Source organism: Leucopleurus acutus, assembly GCF_964270905.1.
Source record: "Leucopleurus acutus genome assembly, chromosome: 1".
Lineage (NCBI taxonomy): Eukaryota > Metazoa > Chordata > Mammalia > Artiodactyla > Delphinidae > Leucopleurus > Leucopleurus acutus.
This window is the reverse complement of record NC_139142.1, coordinates 76,841,093-76,860,272: the sequence shown is the minus strand read 5'-3', so window position 1 is coordinate 76,860,272 and position 19,180 is coordinate 76,841,093. Positions and strand designations below refer to the sequence as shown.

The following is a 19,180-nucleotide window of genomic DNA, read 5'->3' as shown; positions in this document are numbered from 1 at the left end:
TCTCAGTTGACCCACCTCTAAAATAGTTGTAAAGCCACCAACTATTTTTGTAGAAATACAGAGACTGGGCAACAGCTTCAGGTTTAAATATTCACTCTATAACTTTCTTCATTATAATCCATCAAAAACTTAGCAGAGGTGACAAAGCTAGATATAAAAGGCGCTTAACTGCATAAATACTTAAAACCTGCTTGGGGTGAGGTGTAGGTGTTAGTTTGGTTAACGATCGGCTCTGCCTTTGAAGTATAAACACAATACAAATAATTACGTATTATCAATAACAGAGAGGCAGTCCACAAATGAGCTCACGTCTGCTGTAGGTGGATGAGATCATGTCTGTGAAGTGCTTAAAGCTCCTGAAATACAAGCTACATGTCCCATCTCTAGCCATCGTGGTGCTCACCCATAGAAAGTTGGTCTTATCCAATGCCACACTGTACCTAGTGGGGCCAGATTGACCTGGAACATGTTCTGGAGGAGAGGATAATTTTCTGCCCCCGAGGGCTTGGGAAGTCTTCTCATCCATAGTCTTTGAGTAGGACTGCATTGAGCCATCATAGGGAGATGGTTTTCAGTCCTGTGTGAGGCACTGTGGTGAAATGGAACAGACAAGGCGTGTAGAAGCCGGACCACTGGGGACAGAGTCCAGCTCTGCCTCTTGCCAGCAGACATAGTGCCCATGGAGGTGAGTTGGGGGGATGGTGAATTAGGTGAAAAAGCAAAGGGAAGTAAGGACAGAGGTTCTGGAAAGCCTATAACTTAAAAATGCTGCTTCAACGAATGGAATTTTAAACAGAAGGGAAGAATCCACACAAGGAAATGGAAGGATAACTCTCCCGTCTTGTTCATTCATTAAACAAAAATTGGAGTTCTGGCTCTGTGCCAGGAGCCACTTGCCCACGTAAACCCTCTTTAGGCCACGCTCCAGCCTGGGCTGGCCTTTCCCCATCCCCAACATGGCTGAGAGGCCTCTTGGCCCTGTGAGACATATACTCTCCAATTTAGCACTGAATGTAAACTTTTTTATTGTTTCATAAAGTCTCATCTATGGTAGATCTGTCTCTTCAAATAGCTTAAGAATGCCTTAAAGGATAGAAACCATGTCTTTTCTCTTTTGTTCCCCACAGCAGCTAGTACAATACTGCATGCGTACTGTTAGGTTCTCTAAATACTGGCTGACTGCCTAAGGGACATGGGAAAGGGAAGTAAGGTTACTTGGGCTGACTTTGGTTGCTGGGTCTCCAGGAATTCTCCTTTTGTGGAGAACATGTGTCTTTCTCTCAGGTTCCTCCTCTTCTCCCAGGTGAGCCTCCCTCTGCTGACACCTGCAGGGATACCACTACATCATCACAGAGACTTTGCTCTCCCATCATCATTCTGTTGCCCAAATGGAGATCCAGGGACAATCTGCCGAGTGCAATTACTGTCTTCGTGGTACTTTTGACCCTTGGTGTGGCTTGTTCTACCTGAATGCTTTTTTGCACTCTTTTTCCATCCGATAGAAACACTGGTTATCTTCCACTCCTCTCCTACGTCCAATTAGTCACCAGATCTTCTCTCTCTGAACTTCTGAAGATTTTTCAAATTCACTGCTTTATCTCCATTTCAACTACCATTATTTTGATTCATGCCATTGTCCCCTTGTAACCAGTTTATTGCAACAACTTCCTAACTAGTTTCTCTGCGTTGGTCTAGCCCACTTCCCACTGGACCTGCAGTGATCTTTCAAAGATGCACATTTGATTTGGTCGCTTCCTTGAATGTAGGCTATTGCACTGAAGACAGAGTCCAAAATCCTTGGGAGGGTGACTCAGAACCCTCAGTCTAGCACCTACGTCTTTCTCAGCCTCACCTCTCCCCTCCCTTTGCTTGTTCCCCTCCCCCTCCCCCTCTCTCCACTCCAGCCCTGTTCAACTCTGGGTGCTTCCTCACGCTTCCTTACCCACCTATGGGCCTTTTGAATCATACTTTGGAAATTTTCCGTTTGCTCCCCCAATTCTCCACGAGACCGCACAACCTTGAAGAGCAGGAATTTTGCCTTATCCTTACACAAAATAAGAACTTCAGAAATAGTAGATATATACATAAACATTTAAGTGAGTTATTGATATGTGGATTTCACTGCCCTGTGTGGACAACATTTGACATTTATTGAGTACTTACTATGTGCCAGACCATATCGTAGGTTCTTTAAATATAAAAAATTAGTTTATTCTGAGAAGTGGGTACTATTAGATCTCTACTTTACAGGTAAGGAAACTGAGGCAAAGAGACTAAGTTATCTGCCTAACGTCATTCAGCTAATAAGCGGTTGAACAGAGATAGGACCTCAGGCAATCCTGTGCTAGAGGGTTCGCTCTTAGCCAATATAACCTGTACTGCTTTACATTCAAAGCCATTGCCGTACTTACAGGGTATATTATGGAGGCGCGGCCATATGAGAGCCAGATGGGCTCACAGGGAAGAGGGAGGAGACCCATGACGATGAGAGAAGAAGGGTCCCTTGAATCTTAAGCAGGAGGCTTGGGGAAGGGGCTCAACAGGCAAGGGCATGCTTAGCGCTGCAACCACCGCTACCATCAGTCACATACTCTCGGATAGTCTAGGACACAGAGAGTCAGCTCAGGAAGGCTTGAGTTGAGCACTTGCTGTTCTGTCTACTAAGGATAGCAAAAGTAGAGTCAGACACAGATTTTGCAAGATACCCACAATCTAGGGAAACAGACCGCGTTGCGTGAAGAACTATGTAAGCCACAGCGACTGTGGTTAACAGCGTAATAGAGGGAGAACATCCCTGTTTCTGTTAACTATTTCTTCTCTTCGTTCCCCTGAAGGATTGCCTTGTACAAACTAGTACCCTGGTGAGTGTACATTGTGGGGTGCTAGGTAGAAAAATGCTAAATGAATCCAATAACAGGAGTGTTAAATTCCCACCTTCTTGGACTTAGTAAGCCCCAGAAAGATACTTTGAGTGCAGCGAGGTATATGTTACATAGACTTACGGATCATGGAGGGTCCATAGGCCTTCCCTTTCACTGTTTTCTATGCGGTGGGGTTAAATGAATACCTAGCTCCTGGCTCATGCAGAGCCGTGGCATCTCAAGGTTTTCTGTAGGACATTTGGAAACATGGTGCTTCTCTAGGCTGAGGACAGGGCTGGGGAGAGTGATGAGGAGCTATTTCAGAACAGATGTCAACAGAGCCCTTCTCTCCGTGCTGAGAATCATCAAACACATGCCCCACGCCTGGCAGGCAGCGACCGACGCACAGGCTCCAGAGCCCAGACACAATGAGCCGGCCTCCTGGGGGAATTCTCATGCTGCAAACAAATTAGCTTTGATGGGCCAGTGGCCTTGGCTTATTCTTGGCAAATGTGGAGGTGGGAGCTCAGGCCGGTGTGGAGTGTAATTAAGGATGGCAGCTGGCGGAGCAGGTCAGATGGCTCTGTGCTCCGTACTCCGTGTCACAAGTTGCTAGCTACATTTTGTTTTCCGCCAGATATTTCTGTTGCCCTGTTCCCTCCCCTGCCGCTGCCCACACGTTGTTCTGCCTGCTCTTGGAGTGGTGTGACCTTATCCCCGAGCGTGGAGAGTCCAGGCAGAACCACACTCTAGAGGAAGAGAAACTAAACTGTAAGGAAACTATGTAAACCAGTGGCAGACACAGTGTTCCCCTATGAGATGCTGCCCTCCACTCCCCGTGCTCACTCTCCCTCTGTCAATGTACCCATCTGTGCCAGGAATTAAATCACGACCACCTGGGGACTTTTAATTTCTGGAGGGAAAAGAAAAATGTAATTGGAGCACGCCTCGTGTCTGGTATCCGTGGTCCTCTATCAGGATGGGGGATGGCATCGCCGGGGGAGAACTCCTATCCCTGTCCAAGCAAACCAGAACAGGAGGAAAGAGAGCTGACAGAATCACACGATCTCATATAAGGACAGGCTCTCTAGCACTTGGAGCTGTGAACGTTTCTGTCTTAAAGAGACTGGACTAAATAGGGTTCTTGTAAAAGTGAGCGTGAATGTTGGGGTCGTTCAGCTGATTAGCCAAAACGCACCCTTTAAAGTACCAGCCATACCCGTAGACATTCCTGAATAGAGAAATCAAATCGCATGCTCTAGTGAAGTGAAGGAGGAAGTGGACACACTCAAACCCTAGCTCTTTTTGCTTCCTATTCTGGTGACATGAGATCCAGATAGACCAAGATGTGGTAGGAAAAAAACCTCTGTAAAATCTTCTCAGGTGGCATCGTCTTTTGGGAGACTGAGTCGGACTATTTATATTTGTGGCATATGGTCTTTAGGGAAATGCTTTATCATATTATTGCCTGGTACTTGTAATGATGCGATATGTACTCTAAAAACACTTCCTGATGTGAAGCCTGGCCCTGCATCACCAGCCGTCTGCTTGTTCAAGTCTCATACAAATGAGTTAATTACCTGCAGCAGGAACAAACGTTGACAACGAAGCAAGAAACGTAAAATAAAGGCTGTTGTCTCCTCGTGTTACATACAGTTTCTCCCTGGTTACATAATGTTCATAAAGAGAACTGGGCAATTTCCTGTAACACCAGAATTCTAGGGAGTCTGGGTTTTTAGGATTTCTGACTGTAGAGATCCTAAGTAGAAAAGTATTTAAGTGGCAAAATGTAAGTCACCCATGGGCCAGTAGCCTTCAGGATAGGAGGAGCCACTCTTGGCTTACGGGGGTCTCAGAACTTTACTAAAGGGAAAGAGTGGGCAGGTCCGACAAGTGGGACGTCAGTTTATTTTTGAGGGCATTGAGGTTGGGGAAGAGGAGGAAGAAGGTACAAATACAAACACTTGGAAATTAAAGGGAAATTAAAGATCACCAATTCCATAATCTTTATTTAAAAAATGAAAATGTTGAAAATCAGAGGGGTTGTATGTGCTTTAATAGCAGGCTTGCTTTTAGCTTTTAAGTTGGAGCTCCATAGAAACAGTGTTACCTGTCTCGGAGTGTTAGACATAGCTGTGGGTGACTTCCGGCCCTCATTCCTTATTCCTGTTACTCTGATGGTGTCAATGTTCAGCCAATATAACAGAGGAAACAAAGGCTTGGTGTGCAAGGTGACTATAAGCTGTGTTCCCAAAGAAAATGATGTATCGTGGAACCGGATTGTAAACTCCTGAAGAGCATTGATTTTGTTTTGCATGTTTTTATATCTTTCTCAATACCAAGCACTGTGTTTTGCAGAAATATAAAACTTAAATCTTTGCTGATTGAAAATAGTCTAGGACTTCCCTGGTGGCGCAGTGGTTGAGAATCCGCCTGCCAATGCAGGGGACACGGGTTCGAGCCGTGGTCCGGGAAGATCCCCCATGCCGTGGAGCAACTAAGCCTGTGCGCCACACCTACTGAGCCCACATGCCACAACTACTGAAGCCCGTGCACCTAGAGCCCATGCTCCGCAACAAGAGAAGCCACCGCAATGAGAAGCCCACGCACAGCAACAAAGAGTAGCCCCCACTCGCCGCAACTAGAGAAAACCTGCACAGAGTAACAAAGACCCAATGCAGCCAAAAATGAATGAATGAATAAATAAATAAATTTATTAAAGAAAATGGTCTAGTTGTGAAAAAAATCTGTAATGTTTTCATCAGCAGCAGGAACAGAGTTAAGTGTATGGATTTGGAGACAGAGTGTCTAGATTTGAATCCAACTCACCCAAGTGTAAGCCATGACCTTGGGCAGGTGACCTCACTTCTCTGTGTCTTGGTTTCCTCGGCTGTAAACTGAGAGATAAACAGTATGTATACATGGAGTGATTGTGAAGATTAAATGAGCCAATATAAGCAAAGCACTTAAAGCAATACCTGGCACAGAAAAGTACTCAATGAGCATTAGCTATTACTAGTCAATCTGCAGAGAAGGCTGTCTGTTATTGAGAAATGTTTGAAAATATCATGGTATTACCTGAGCATATAATAAATTAGAATGATTGTTGTAGGGGTCATCAATTTCTTTGTTCAGAATTAAATTTATGTAACTCTTAATCCTCTCTTTTTACACTGTGGCATCCAGATTTTCTTAACAAGGAATTGGGTTCCCTATTTTGGTCACTATTGCTGAGTGTTTGGTCACTCTTCTGGTCTTGTCCTCGTACAAATGATTGTGGATGAGATCCCAGTGACTTTCTTCCTTTGGTCCCACCCAGACATCAGTGTCGATCAGCCTTCGCTCCTTCAGCAAGGCTGGATGTGTATTCTTCTCCCATGTGTGCCCCCAGCCATTACTCAAACTGATCCTGACATTTTGGTCGCTGTTCCCTTGAGACTTAGGGCTTTTCTTCTCCTCATCCTTTAGAATCCAGCTTGAAACCCATTTTAACGTGAATAAAAAAAAAAAAAAGCTACCTTTTGTATTCATTCATCCATCCATCGATCCAAGTGTTACTTTGATTCATGGGCTCTTTGCCCTTGAGATGTTATTGTGTGACTGATCCCCAACTGATATGAGTAGGTATCCTCATTCTGGTTTTATTTCCACAGTATGTTCCTCCAGATCTCTGCGTCTGCAATTTTGTACTGGAACAGTCCCTCTCTGTCAGAGCCCTACAGGAAATGCTTGCCAACACAGGTGAAAATGGTGGCGAAGGGGTGAGTACCTGAATTATGTCCTTGGTGGGGTTTGGGACACTCCATAGCCCAAAAGTATACAACTCAATTCATTCCTCCAGTTTTGAACTAGAAAACCTTAGTTTTCCAGTTTCCTTGAGTCAATCCTCTTATTCCTCTTACTTAGCAGCCCTAACTCTGCTTCCTTTGGGTTAACGAACTTCCACCAGAAAATAGATCATCATTAATGCTGCCTGAACAGGGCATAGGACATTGAGGCCATAATCCACTGGGAAATATGGAGAGGCTGAAAGGGCCTTGGGACGTGGGGGGTGGGTACCTGTTAGGCTGGTTGTTTTTTCTTGGGAAAGTCTCATCAGAGATTTATGACTGTCTCAGTGCAGCACAACCAGGTTACAGCATTTTGGAGAGGATTTCCTGTAGAATGCAGAATCTTTGACATGTACCCAGATTTCCACAGTTTCACTCATGATGAGCCAAGTACAAAGCTGTCTTGAGTTTCTGTTGTTGGTAAAATTGTCTCTAAGTCTTTAACTGAGGGATGATGGTCTCCCAAAGGTCTCCCAGGCAAGACTTTGGCTAGAGACTTCAGAGTAATGTTGACCCTTTCACTGATGACCCACATCTATTTATATTCATTTATCATGAAGTATTTTAATTCTATGGCCTGTATATCTGAAGTCCAAACACCCCTCTCCACCCCCGTTAGATACTTTATTCGATGACTGTCCTTTATCTTCTGCGTTACTACCTCAGACTAACTGCTTTGATTCCTTCTGTGCCTACCTCCCCTATGATTTTTTTTCACTCAACTGTCATAATGTTCTTTCCAAAATGCAAATCTAATCACTACACTCTACTATTTTAAAATTCTCTGTCTGCCCATTACCTTAAGAGAAATCCCAAATTCCTTAACTAGGCATAAAGGCCTTCAGGATTTGGTGAGCCCTGCTTACCTTTCCTGCCCCGTCTCTCACCCCCCGACCCCAAGCACTCAGTGATCCAACCACGTTGAATTCCCTTCACTTCCTCAAACACGACAACTCTCTTTACCCCCAATCATATGTGTCAGCTGTTTCCTCCATGTAAAACAGCTTTCTCCTCTTCTCTCTCTTCCTTTATGTAATCTTTACTTCTCCTTCAAGGAACGAGTCTAGATATTAGGTCGACTGCGAAGCCTTTGTTGACCCCGTAAGTCTAGGATGGGTGCCCTTGCCTGGGCAACAGGCAATAACTAGTTCTTACCATTGTGTACTATAATTTCAAATCTAATTTTTTGCATCTTATGCTGCACATAGGTAGGAGTATTTGCAGGACCTAGCACAGTTTATTACTTGACTTGAAAGAACTCATACATCATAAAGAAGTGTCTCATTGGTGGTAGAAGAGACAATGACCGTAGACTCAAGAGAACCAGTGTTTACATTTGGGTCATCTTGCAGCTCTTAATGTGATCTTACATAAGTCTTCCAATCTCTTGGCGTCATAGCGTTCTCATCTATAAAATTAGGACGTTTAATTAGTTTTCTAGGGTCCTTAACACCAGTACTTGCGATTCTTTACTCTTTTGCTTAGCATAGTATGCTTTCATCAGCCACCTGAAAATAGCTTTTCCTTAGAGCATTAACACAGGTGAGTTTTTGTTCTTTTGATGTTCACTGAAATCTGACATCTGTGTTCACCTCCTCCTGACACTGACTTCAGTACCCCATGCTGTCCTCCTTAGGTACATGCCCTCAAACGTTTCCAGTTCAGTGGAACAGATTACTTTTTAATTGCTCCCTTTTCTTTCCAGTATACTTAACTCATGATTTACAGACACCTTTGGTGAGAGAAACCTGGTTGATGTGGAATATCACCACTTTCAGTGTCAACCAAGATCAGCTAGACCCTGCCCATATATGACCCAGGATAGAAATTGGGAAGATAGAGAGAAGCTGTGTTAACTGGAGAATTATCTTGTGTGCATTCTCTTATCTTGTTTGTTCACAAAGTGCATTTCAAAGGACTTCTTTTTCTTTACCGTTTAGCTTGAGTAGTTCAGGGAATCCTATAGATGACAAAGTAAATTGAAAAGTTCTGTTTATAACCCTTGCTCTTCTTTGTTGCCAAGAACTTAAACAATAGTCTTAACTCGATTTGTCTTTTGAAAAAGAATAAATAACAATTTATCTTCCAAATAGAATACGAATGCCAACTTAATAAGATTGAATTCTTAGTTTTGGAACTTATGAATAAGACATACCTGAATTACCAGCCATGTTATAGCAGAAGTGTATTCCATACAGTTATATATTTCAGGGGCCATCTTTAATTTATAATATTTAAAAACCAATATGTTCCATCTTATTGGAGGAGCCATTCTCTTTGAAAAATCAAGTCCAAAATAAACTATCCATGACATTTTTAATATTAAAAAGTCATTGGATAACAATCAGCATGTTGGGTCAGACTCTGAAATTTCCCAATGTGTCATCTTGCTGTTTTGTGCCATTTTACCAAAGAAAAGAGCGTTCCAACAGTTATTTCCCACCTTGATACATTATTGCTATTATTATTAATAACTAGAGACCTTAGAGCTAGAGGAAGGGATTTGAAAAGAGAGCTGGAGTACAGATAGGAGAGGGCACTCTTTTTAAATGATTTAGATTTTATTAGTTGTTGGTGGCTCCACTAGTTACCTGAACAGCAGCTTCAGTTGCTGTAACTGAAGTTATAACAACTGAAGCGTTGCTATAACTGAGAGTCCTTGGAACTCTCTCACAATTCCATCTGGGCTCTCAATCTTTATAATGAGAAATAATATTTTTATATAACCTCTTGAGCCTGAATGTTTTGCTTTTCTGAAGTGACTGCTGTGCCCACTTACTATTAGTACTTAATTTGATTTGAGATGATAATATTCAGCAGGGAAGAAAAAGAAAAAGCGGAAAAATCAAGAAGGAAGTGAGTTAACACGACAGAGCATAATGATTCTCCGGGGAGCCTGGGGATGTTTGACTGGGTTCGCACCTCCTCCGCATGCCAGTCCATTCTGTTTGGAAACAGGCATTTACTGCTTCTTAACAGATATTACTTTCCCTACTGATCACGACTGCCACCAAACGGGTTGCTTTGAAGACGGTCATTTTTTCCTTCTAGGCATAAACTGGTCCTTTTGTGTCTGTTCACTGCTGCACAGCAACTGAACTTTTTTTAAAAAACGACGTGGGTCATTTGTTTATTTGTTTGATGAGCGTATAGAAGCCTTCTTGCAAGGATTGACGGTTCTGCAGCAATTCCTTTGGCCGGCAAAGAAAACAGAGGTGTCCAGCTTGGTTTAACGACTGAGTTTATTATGGAAATGTCCTTAGCTACCGCCAGTGGCCTGTGGGACCCAGCTTTATGTTGAAAAGGAGAATGAATGATGAGGAGGCCCTGGGGGCAGAGAACGTCAGTGCCCCTCAGAGTCCACCGTCGCTAAACCCATCCTTGGGTCACTTTACCGCTGATTAAATGCTATCTGATGTTATTCTGGGAATATTACCAAGAGATGGATGCTTGGCACTGTGGCCAATTAAATAGCTGGAGTTTGATGTAAAATCCCTGCATACAAATATTAAGGTATTTTCACATTTTGGATTGATAGAACCTACGGTTTGTGAGGTCCCCAACCACCTTCAGCAGGACCTGGGGCTAAAAAGGATGTCACCATCTCCCTCTGAGTCCTCAGTCCTCATCATCCTATGGCAATGACTTTGAATACAGACCTAGCAGCATTTGTAGTGAGAGAAGCTCCGTCTTTGGAGTTAGGCAGATGTGTTTTCAGTCCAGGCTAAACTGGAGTGAGTGACCTCTGGGACACATTGTTTCCCCTTTCTGTACTTGACTTTCCACACCTTCAAAATGCAACCTCCCTCATAGGGTTGGGTGAGAATTAAATAAGTGCTGACAGATGCCTGTGGGTGTGGAAATGAATATTGGTCCTCTTTTCATCTCTGGTCTACTTCCTCCTGTCACAGATCCTCAGGCATATTCAAATGCCTCAAAGGAAGGAGAGACCCACACTGTATGACCAGGTGCATGTTAAATCGAGGGCCGAATAACTACAGATGGGTTTTGACATGCATGAACGTAATGCTTTTAAAAATGAAAGGCCTTGATTTACACAATTACTAGCTGCACTCCTGATAGGGGCTCTGGTTTTCTCTAAAAGTTGACTTAATCACTGTCAGACTTTTACTACTTAAAAAACAAGGGGCTTGCCTGGTGACGCAGTGGTTGAGAGTCCGCCTGCCAATGCAGGGGACACGGGTTCGTGCCCCGGTCCAGGAGGATCCCACATGCCGCGGAGCGGCTGGGCCCGTGAGCCATGGCCGCTGAGCCGGCGCGTTCGGAGCCTGTGCTCCGCAACGGGAGAGGCCACAACAGTGAGAGGCCCGCGTACCGCAAAAAAAAAAAAAAAAAAAAAAAAAAAACAAGAAAGAGATAAAATATACGTGTAAGAAGAATTAATGTTACGGTTGTATAAGATCACTCTTGACTTTAGATTCTAAAATATCTAGAATGCAAATACACACTCAGCCTTTTAAACTTGATTGGGAAATGTGACCTGGAAAGATACTGTTTATGCAAGAACCTGTCTCACGGATAAGCTCACTGAGAGGTGGTCCTTTAATTCCCCTTATTACTTATGAGATGGTCCCGTTAACACTAAGGGGAGCCTCAGGCTCCTTTCACTTGCCCCTGTCTTTAGAATAGGGAATACTACACGCAGCACGGTTGCTAAAGAAATGCGTACATGTGGTGGAACATTTGTCAGGCTCAGGGATGACGTGCCCATGCTTTCTGAGAAGCTAGGGGTTGCCTCCTGGCGTTGTGTGACCTTGTAAATGGCCAAGGAGGCATAATCTTACATTTTGCTTACAAAGTGTCATCATGTAAATGTTATTTAAAGTACGTGTCATGAGATACTTACCTTGTAGCCAAGATCAAGACATTCATCCATCTGATAAGGTCACGGAAAATTTAGTCACAGAAAGGTGACAGCATCATTAAACAAGAACGTGCTCAAGATGCATCTCCCCTGACACAGTTAGGTAATGAACAAATCAAAACAGATGCTGATGAGGGGAATTAGAAGCCCATTGTCTAAAGTGTGAATCCTGGCTGTGCCCAGATTTAGAGATCTTGTGCAAACTCATCCAAAATGAAGAAGGCAAATAGGAGGCTTACCTTCTTATTCCTGGGACCCTGAGTTCCCACCATCATTTCTGTATTATGGAAGAGAAGGGACAGCCCCCATCATCCAGATGTAGTCTCTCAATTTTCTGAGGTTTTTGTCTTCCCTTCATCATTGGTAGAAAAGAGCCAGAATGAGAATTTATTTTGGTATGTATGTGGGGAGGAAAGAAGACTGATGGAGAAAGTTTGTACACAATTCTAAATAAACCTGGTCCCCACTGACGTTTTTTAAAGGAAAGAAATTATTTAATGAGTCAAATCTAACAGTGGGCATTAATGACACCTTTAAAATAGGACATAAGATTTCCTTTGGAGAGAAAGTACAAAGTCACTTCTGCATGTGTCGTGTGTCAGTCCCAGGACCCGCCCATATATGCCCTAAAGCTAGGGTAGACAGGATGCATCAAAAATCACTTTATTAGGTGTTCAAGTCTGAACTTCCTTTGCACTAGTTGGTAAAAAGCCACTGCGTCAAGCTCTCCAAGTACCTCCTCGTTGCTCCCACTCAGGACCTCCCCTCTCCAGTGCCACCGCCTGTCGGGTTGTTCATCCTGTGGATGTTACCTGTGCCTGCTGCCTAATGGACACGAGCCAGATACCACAGTATTAAATCCTTAACTTGTTTGGCTTGATCCTACTTTTTCTTTTGAAAGGGAGAAAAATAACATTCTGATTTGGGATGCTTCCATTTCTTTTTTTAACCTTTGGCTGGTCATCCACACCTGCTACAAAAAAATAGTATTTTTGTATTAACAAAATAACCAAACCTATTTGGTGAAATTGCTCTTACCTGCAAAAGCTTGAGGGGTTTATATACCAAAAACTACTCTTTAGAACCTGCCCCATGTTAGAGCTCATGGCAGCCTGTTTGGTGACAAAGCTGTCAGGTGGTTTAGTCCTAGTACTGCCACCTACTGGAAGTTCAACTGCGGGCAAATCTGTCACTGCCCTGGGCTTTGGTTTCACCATCTCTATAGCACAGACATCAAGATGAAAAAGAACTTCCTCCTGTCTGTGATGGTTGCAATGCACCAAGTTAAAAGGGAAAAGTGTCACCATCTCACGTCCTCTGGTGTGTCCCATTGACAATAGCCCATCATCAGTTAGCTGTGGAAATTTTAGCCTGTTGGTATTAGCTGTTATTCTGGAGACCCCGGGTCCCATAATTTTAAGTATTTGGATAAATGCATTTAAGTAGATGGATAAATGCATTTATTCTCTTTCTGCCTTGGTGTGGACAAAGGGAATTTTTTTCAAACTCCATCCAAAACATCAACCCTAAATCACTAAGTGATGACAGTATAGTTTTAATTTTTTTTTTTTTTCTTGAGACATGAATCTCCTATAAATTGTCTTTTGGAAGAATATGGGATGTATTCTGCAGTTTTGACGGAACTTCTTTCTTCAAAGAGCCAGATACTATTTTCAGAAATTAAACAATAATGAAAGGCCTCCAAACTAAGGTTTTTAATGTATTTTTCTACAGACCAAATTGTCATTAAACTTATGTCTCTTCTCACTTCTTACTGTTCTCGCTCACGTTAGGCTATGATTTTAGAATTTTATGCTGATATAATGGATTTTAATGTTTCTCTGTTAAGCTAATACTAATGAAAACATGTGCAAGTAACTCATATTTCACTGTTGAACCGGTCTTTCGATAACATGATATCTCATTAAAATTTGCTATCTGGAAGACCTTACTTCATGGTAAGAAAACTCCTCTTTGGTAAAAGAAAAACTCTAATTGATTGTTTGCAGTATTTCTAAGAAAAAGCAATTCCAAATTTTCTGATGTGGGTACTGACCATTTTCCTTGGGTGGATTTTCTTGCATAAATGTAATTACAAAAAAAAAAAATACTGCAGACAGATTTCGGCTACAGCATGTTGCTTGCTTGCTAGTTTCTTGATGACATCAGCACAGTACTGGAAAAGTAAAAACAAACGTTAACGTCTAATGCCACTGCTTACTGCTATAGCCAAAATCACAAAATATTCACCAGGTAGGAACTTCATACCCTCTGTTCCCATTGGGGTCTTTCTCTATTGTAAATATCAGCAGATTCCTCAAATGACTTGAAAGCTTTCAGCGAGACTGGCACACACTAAAATCTCCATTTACTGTTTTGCTTTGGATTTTGCTAGCTCATTGACCTCTCGGAATGGGTATGTTATTCACTCCTTTACTGTACATGTACTTTGCATGGACACCTGACTCCAGCTGTATTTGTAACGAACTGGGCTTTTCACTTGTGAGTGACAGTTTCCATCCTTTGTGCCTCTGCAATTTAAAAAAACACCACTGCACCACACACTTCAATTTAAAAAAACACCACCGCACCACACACTTCAATCTGGTGGAATTAAAGGTGGCTGCACTTAGGAATTTGTTGCCAAGAAGCTTGTTAAGCTGCTGCTCTGAAATTACAAGGATGAATTCCCTGTGGACTCATTTTTTTTCCTTCGAGATATTGAAAATGTTTTTCAATTCTTTTTCCCTCTGACTGTGGTCTAGATGGCCTGTGGCCATAGGGTTCAAGTTGGTGAGATGACAGAAGTGTGCAGCCTTGCCTTACTCCAAGCTTCTCAGTACTTCAGACTCGCCTAGTCTATTATGCAACTCCAGCTCTGCTCCTCCGGAAGGCTGGAATTCATAATAAAAATGGAAGAAGCTAGTTGGATATTTTCCCTTTCTCATGCAACATCCCCAAAGTCACCCAGCAGAAAAAATCAAATGTTAATTTCAACAGTTAAGAATAACCATTAAAGTTAACTGGCTTTTTACATTTATTCATATCCTGAGTAGAAGCATTTTCAAGTAAAGAACCCACAGAATTAATTTTTAAAGCTCCAGATTCTATCAAACCTCCCCCCCCCCCTTTCTGAATATAGTGTTTCAGCTTGAGTGGAATGGCCTTTTCTTTGGTGGAATTTTTTTTCATTCTGAAGTCAGTACCTCCTGCTTAAAATCAGTAGACCTGTGTGATCTTGGGGTTATTTAGCAAATGTGATAACTATAGCTTGGCTGCTGTTACACAAACCCTGGAATTCTTCTCACTGTTGCTATGGACATTCAAATGCTCTGTGAATATAGTCCTGTCACAATGACCTCAGTTGTCTTAGAAAGCTTGAGTGTCTTCCCCAAGGCTGGACTAAGTGTAGTTTTCAGTGGTTGTATATGTTTGTTTGTTTGTGTGTGTGTGTGTGTGTGTTTGCGTGTGCTCTTTACATTTTAATTGTAAAAAAATTTAAACATCTTCATCAAAGTTTCTTAGAGGAGTGAGGCGGGATTGGAGTACTTAAACTTTCTCCCGTGCGTACTAATTAGGTAAATAGTTGTATTCTTATGTGAGATGTTTGGAAGAGAAATTTTGCTGAATTTTTTTTTAATAACTAGTTTGTGGGGGGCGGGGGCAGAGATGAATTTCAGCTGCATTTTTAGAAATTTTTTAAATCCCTAATTGTGGGATATTTGAATTAGGGGAAATCTTTCATTTTAAGAGCCTTGCTTACCTTTTTAAAAATGAAGCACATTTGGAATTCAAGAAATCCTGGGAGAAGAGAAACCTTTCAAGTTATTTATTAGCCTTTTCCTTTGATCGTGTAATTTACTTTTAATAGCTACCAGAGTTTAAATTATATATTTGTAGGGAAAACTCAGTGAACTAGAAAAAAACTCCAGCTTATTTTCATTTCATGAAAGTTTAATGAAATTCTATTCTATTTGGAAATTCTGGTAAAGAAAAATTAACTTGGTTCCAGAGAAACCCTTATCTCAACTGGCGCTTTAATCCTCGCTGGAGTAAAAACCCTGTAGCCAGTGTCCCAATCCTATGATTACTAATATCTGGTTTTACAATGGAAGGATCTGGAATGACCAAATGGCATCGAATGGAAAGAAAATAAGAACAAGATGTAGGGAGTTCATGGGGTAAAAGGGCCTCCAGCTCTGTAGAGGAAGAGGAGGAAAGCTAAAGGCAGAACGCTTGTTTTTACCTGACGTCTCCTGTAACTGAGACTTAGGTTGGTACCGAGTGGGGAGGGGGGATCTGATGGGAGGGAGGGAAGTGCAGGACCAGCAGGGGCTGGGCATTCTGGCTCGGGCCTCGCTGCTCTCTGGGCCTTGTTCTACCCCTCTGCGAGATGGGGCCTCTGAACTACATTAGTGGCTCCTGGACATCATAGGATGCTCTTCCAGGACCGGTGTCTGCCCATGAGGAAGAATCTGCAGGTCATCAGGAAAAGTAGGAAAATAAAGACAATGTATAAATTGTTTCATTAAGCAAACTTTATAAATGGAAAGTTCTGCCTTTCTTATTTTCTGTGATTATGTCCTTTTTTAAAAAATATTTATTTTATATACCATCTTTAAAGGTTATACTCCATTTACAGTTACTACAAAATATTGGCTATGTTTCCCATGTTGTACAATACATCCTTGTAGTCTATCCTACACCCAATAGTTTGTACCTCCCACTTTCCCCACCTTGTATCGCCCCTCCTCCCTCCAGCTGGTAAGCACTAGTTTGTTCTCAATACCTGTGAGTCTGCTTCTTTTTTGTTAGTTCGTTGTGTTTTTTAGATCCCGCATATAAGTGTTATCATACAGTAGTATTTGCCTTTCTCGATCTGGCTTATTTCATTTAGCATAATGATTATGTCCTTTTTAGTATTTTATAACTGTAAGAAAGTTGGTATGTTTTCTTTTTGAAAATTATAGTGATAGTGGAAGTGACAGCTTTCTTTCTTTCTTTTATAAATGCCTTTATTGGGTAAGAAGTAAGATGGGCAACCATGGATGATCTGTTTTGGTCCTGTTGTTGAAACTGCACCAGTTCTTGAGCTTGTGGACCCCTAAGGCCTATTCTCACGTACAGCTTGTGGACTCCGTGTTCTGAGTAGCTTCAGCCAAACACCACACATGTGCTTCGACTTATTTACAAAAAATTTTTGACTTTGTAACCCAGATAGTTGGTGCCCTTGTTGGTGGCAGTTACTCACATCTTCCTTGGTGGATAGCTCCTGGTCTTAGCTCCGTGATGGAAGGAAGAGGCCTCTGAGTTCATAGGCACCAGTTGTGCCTCTTTTGTTTTTGTTATGGAGAGAAGTGGAGTCAGCACGTTATTAAGAATCACCCGCTTCCATCTCATTAGTGATGTGCGGCTAGAGGCTGGTTCCCTGCCCCATTTCTCTGCTGCTCCTCTGCTTTTATAAGGTGGAGGGCGGTGGGCAGGAGAGCCAGGATGTTGTTCTTAAGCATGAATTCGGAGCTGTGCCTGTGTCAGTGTGGCCAACCATGCAGGCTTCTGCTGAAGAACAACCTTTGGGGATTTGCTTGAGGAAGTGTTTCCTCTTCCTGACTCCCCTGAGTCCTGCTCTCTGGTTGGTGCTGGGCCCAGTGATGGAAACTCATGACCACTCCTGAAAACACCTGTTTGCATGTCTTTTGTGAGGTATTAGAAAGGTAAGTTGAATTCATCCCTTTTTTTTAGCTATGTGTATAGTTTTAATAGTTGTCCCTTTTCTGAAGTTTATGACTTGGTATTAGAAATCTTCAGAATTACTGCTGGAGTACAAAAATCTCTAGATTTTATCTTATTAGTGGATACCAGTAACTGAATTGTAATTCTTGAGACACCTTTAGTCAGGCAATCAGAGAGTGCTATCCATGGTGCTGATTCTCTAAGTTAACGCAGTACGTTGTGTGTTCAGTTCAGGACACAGCTCCAGGGGCCAGAGGACCTGGCATTTTGCCCCAATAGTTTGTAGGACTGTTTCCCCATGTTACAACCATGGCAACTTTACCTTATCTCCTGCCCTCATGGGGATTTTCCCACATCAGCTTGCTAAAGGGACTGTTGGCAAACTCTGATCCAATTTTAGGATTTACACAAATTTTGGAAAAAATGACCTGATGTAATACAATATCTCAAATTCACATTCTTTTTCTCAGCCTTTAACAGGGTCCAATAACATGTTTCTATACCAATTTCATCCAGAGATTTCCAATAATGGGGAAAATGGAGGGTGTATATTTAGCAAGATGCTAGCATTTCAGAACCTCTTGCTCCGCTCAGGGTTGTAAACTTTGTGGTGGATTCAACTTCCTCTTCTACTCCCATATTGCACCCAGGCAGGCCTCAGCCCCCGGTGATGCTAAGGGCCTGGGAGAGGTCTGAGCTGCAGGAGCCACACTTCTCTGACCCCAGGCGATTGACCTGGGTCGCCAAGAGAATGAGCAACTGCTGTTTCCCAGTTCATTGTTCCCTCTGGGCAGCCACTTTGGTGTGTAGGGCAACAGGGGTATACAAATCCATGCTCTATTAGCTATGCTGATTTCAGTCAGTGTCAGTGGGAGAAACAATAGGACTGTGGTAGTCCCGGGCTCTCTCAAGAATGCAGTCTCGGCTACTGTGAACAGCTATAGATGCAGATTAATTACTAGACAGTGATAAGTTACCAGGAATTTTTTTAGCTGCTCTTGTTCAAGACAGTCTGTCTGGTCCTCTGACTTTCCCTCTCCCTGCAGACTCTTTAGATAACATATTTACTTCTTCAGGTTTCTGAAGATCATTCACAGTCAGCAGTGATCGCTCCGAGTATAAAGAGCAGAAATCAATTGCAGTGTTCTTTTGGTTGTTGTTTAATTGCAATATAATTGGTATACAACACTGGTCTACAGCACAGCAACTTGGCATACACACATTGTAAAATGATTACCGTGATAAGTTTAGGTGATATCCATCACCTCATATACATAATTACAAAACATTGTTTTTCCTTGTGAATTTACTCTTGTAGCAACTTTCAAACATACCAGACGGTAGTGTTACCTAAGGTCATCATGTTGTACATGATATCCCCAGGGCATATTTATCTTATAAGTGAAGTTTGTACTTTTAACCACCTTCACCCAATTCCTCTACTGCCCATTCCTTGCCTTGGTAACCACAAATCTGATATCATTTTCTATTAGTTTGGGTTTTTTTTTGTTTTGTTTTGTTTTTTTGCGGTACGCGGGCCTCTCACTGTTGTGGCCTCTCCCGTTGTGGAGCACAGGCTCCAGATGTGCAGGCTCAGCGGCCATGGCTCACGGGCCCAGCTGCTCCACAGCATGTGGGATCCTCCCGGACTGGGGCATGAACCCGTGTCCCCTGCATCAGCAGGCGGACTCTCAACCAGTGTCCCATCAGGGAAGCCCCTGAGTTTGGGTTTTTTTAGAGTCCACATATAAGTAGATTATACAGTATTCGTCTGACTTATTTCACTTAGTATAATGCCCTCAAGGTCCATCGATGTTGTTGCAACTGGCAGGATTTCCTTCTTGTTATGACTGAATAGTCTTCCATTGTAC

The 19,180-nt window shown here is 42.5% G+C and overlaps 1 protein-coding gene across 3 annotated transcripts in view; it reads left to right on the top strand.

Annotated features, from left to right (window-relative positions):
- RYR3 (ryanodine receptor 3) overlaps positions 1-19,180 on the top strand; it is a 557,501-nt gene that overhangs the window by 214,597 nt on the left and 323,724 nt on the right. For all 3 annotated transcript variants that reach the window (XM_082842048.1, XM_082842046.1, XM_082842047.1), the window contains exon 3: positions 6,515-6,622. In XM_082842048.1, the coding sequence (XP_082698174.1) occupies positions 6,515-6,622 (108 nt within the window). The remainder of the gene's footprint in view (positions 1-6,514; positions 6,623-19,180) is intronic.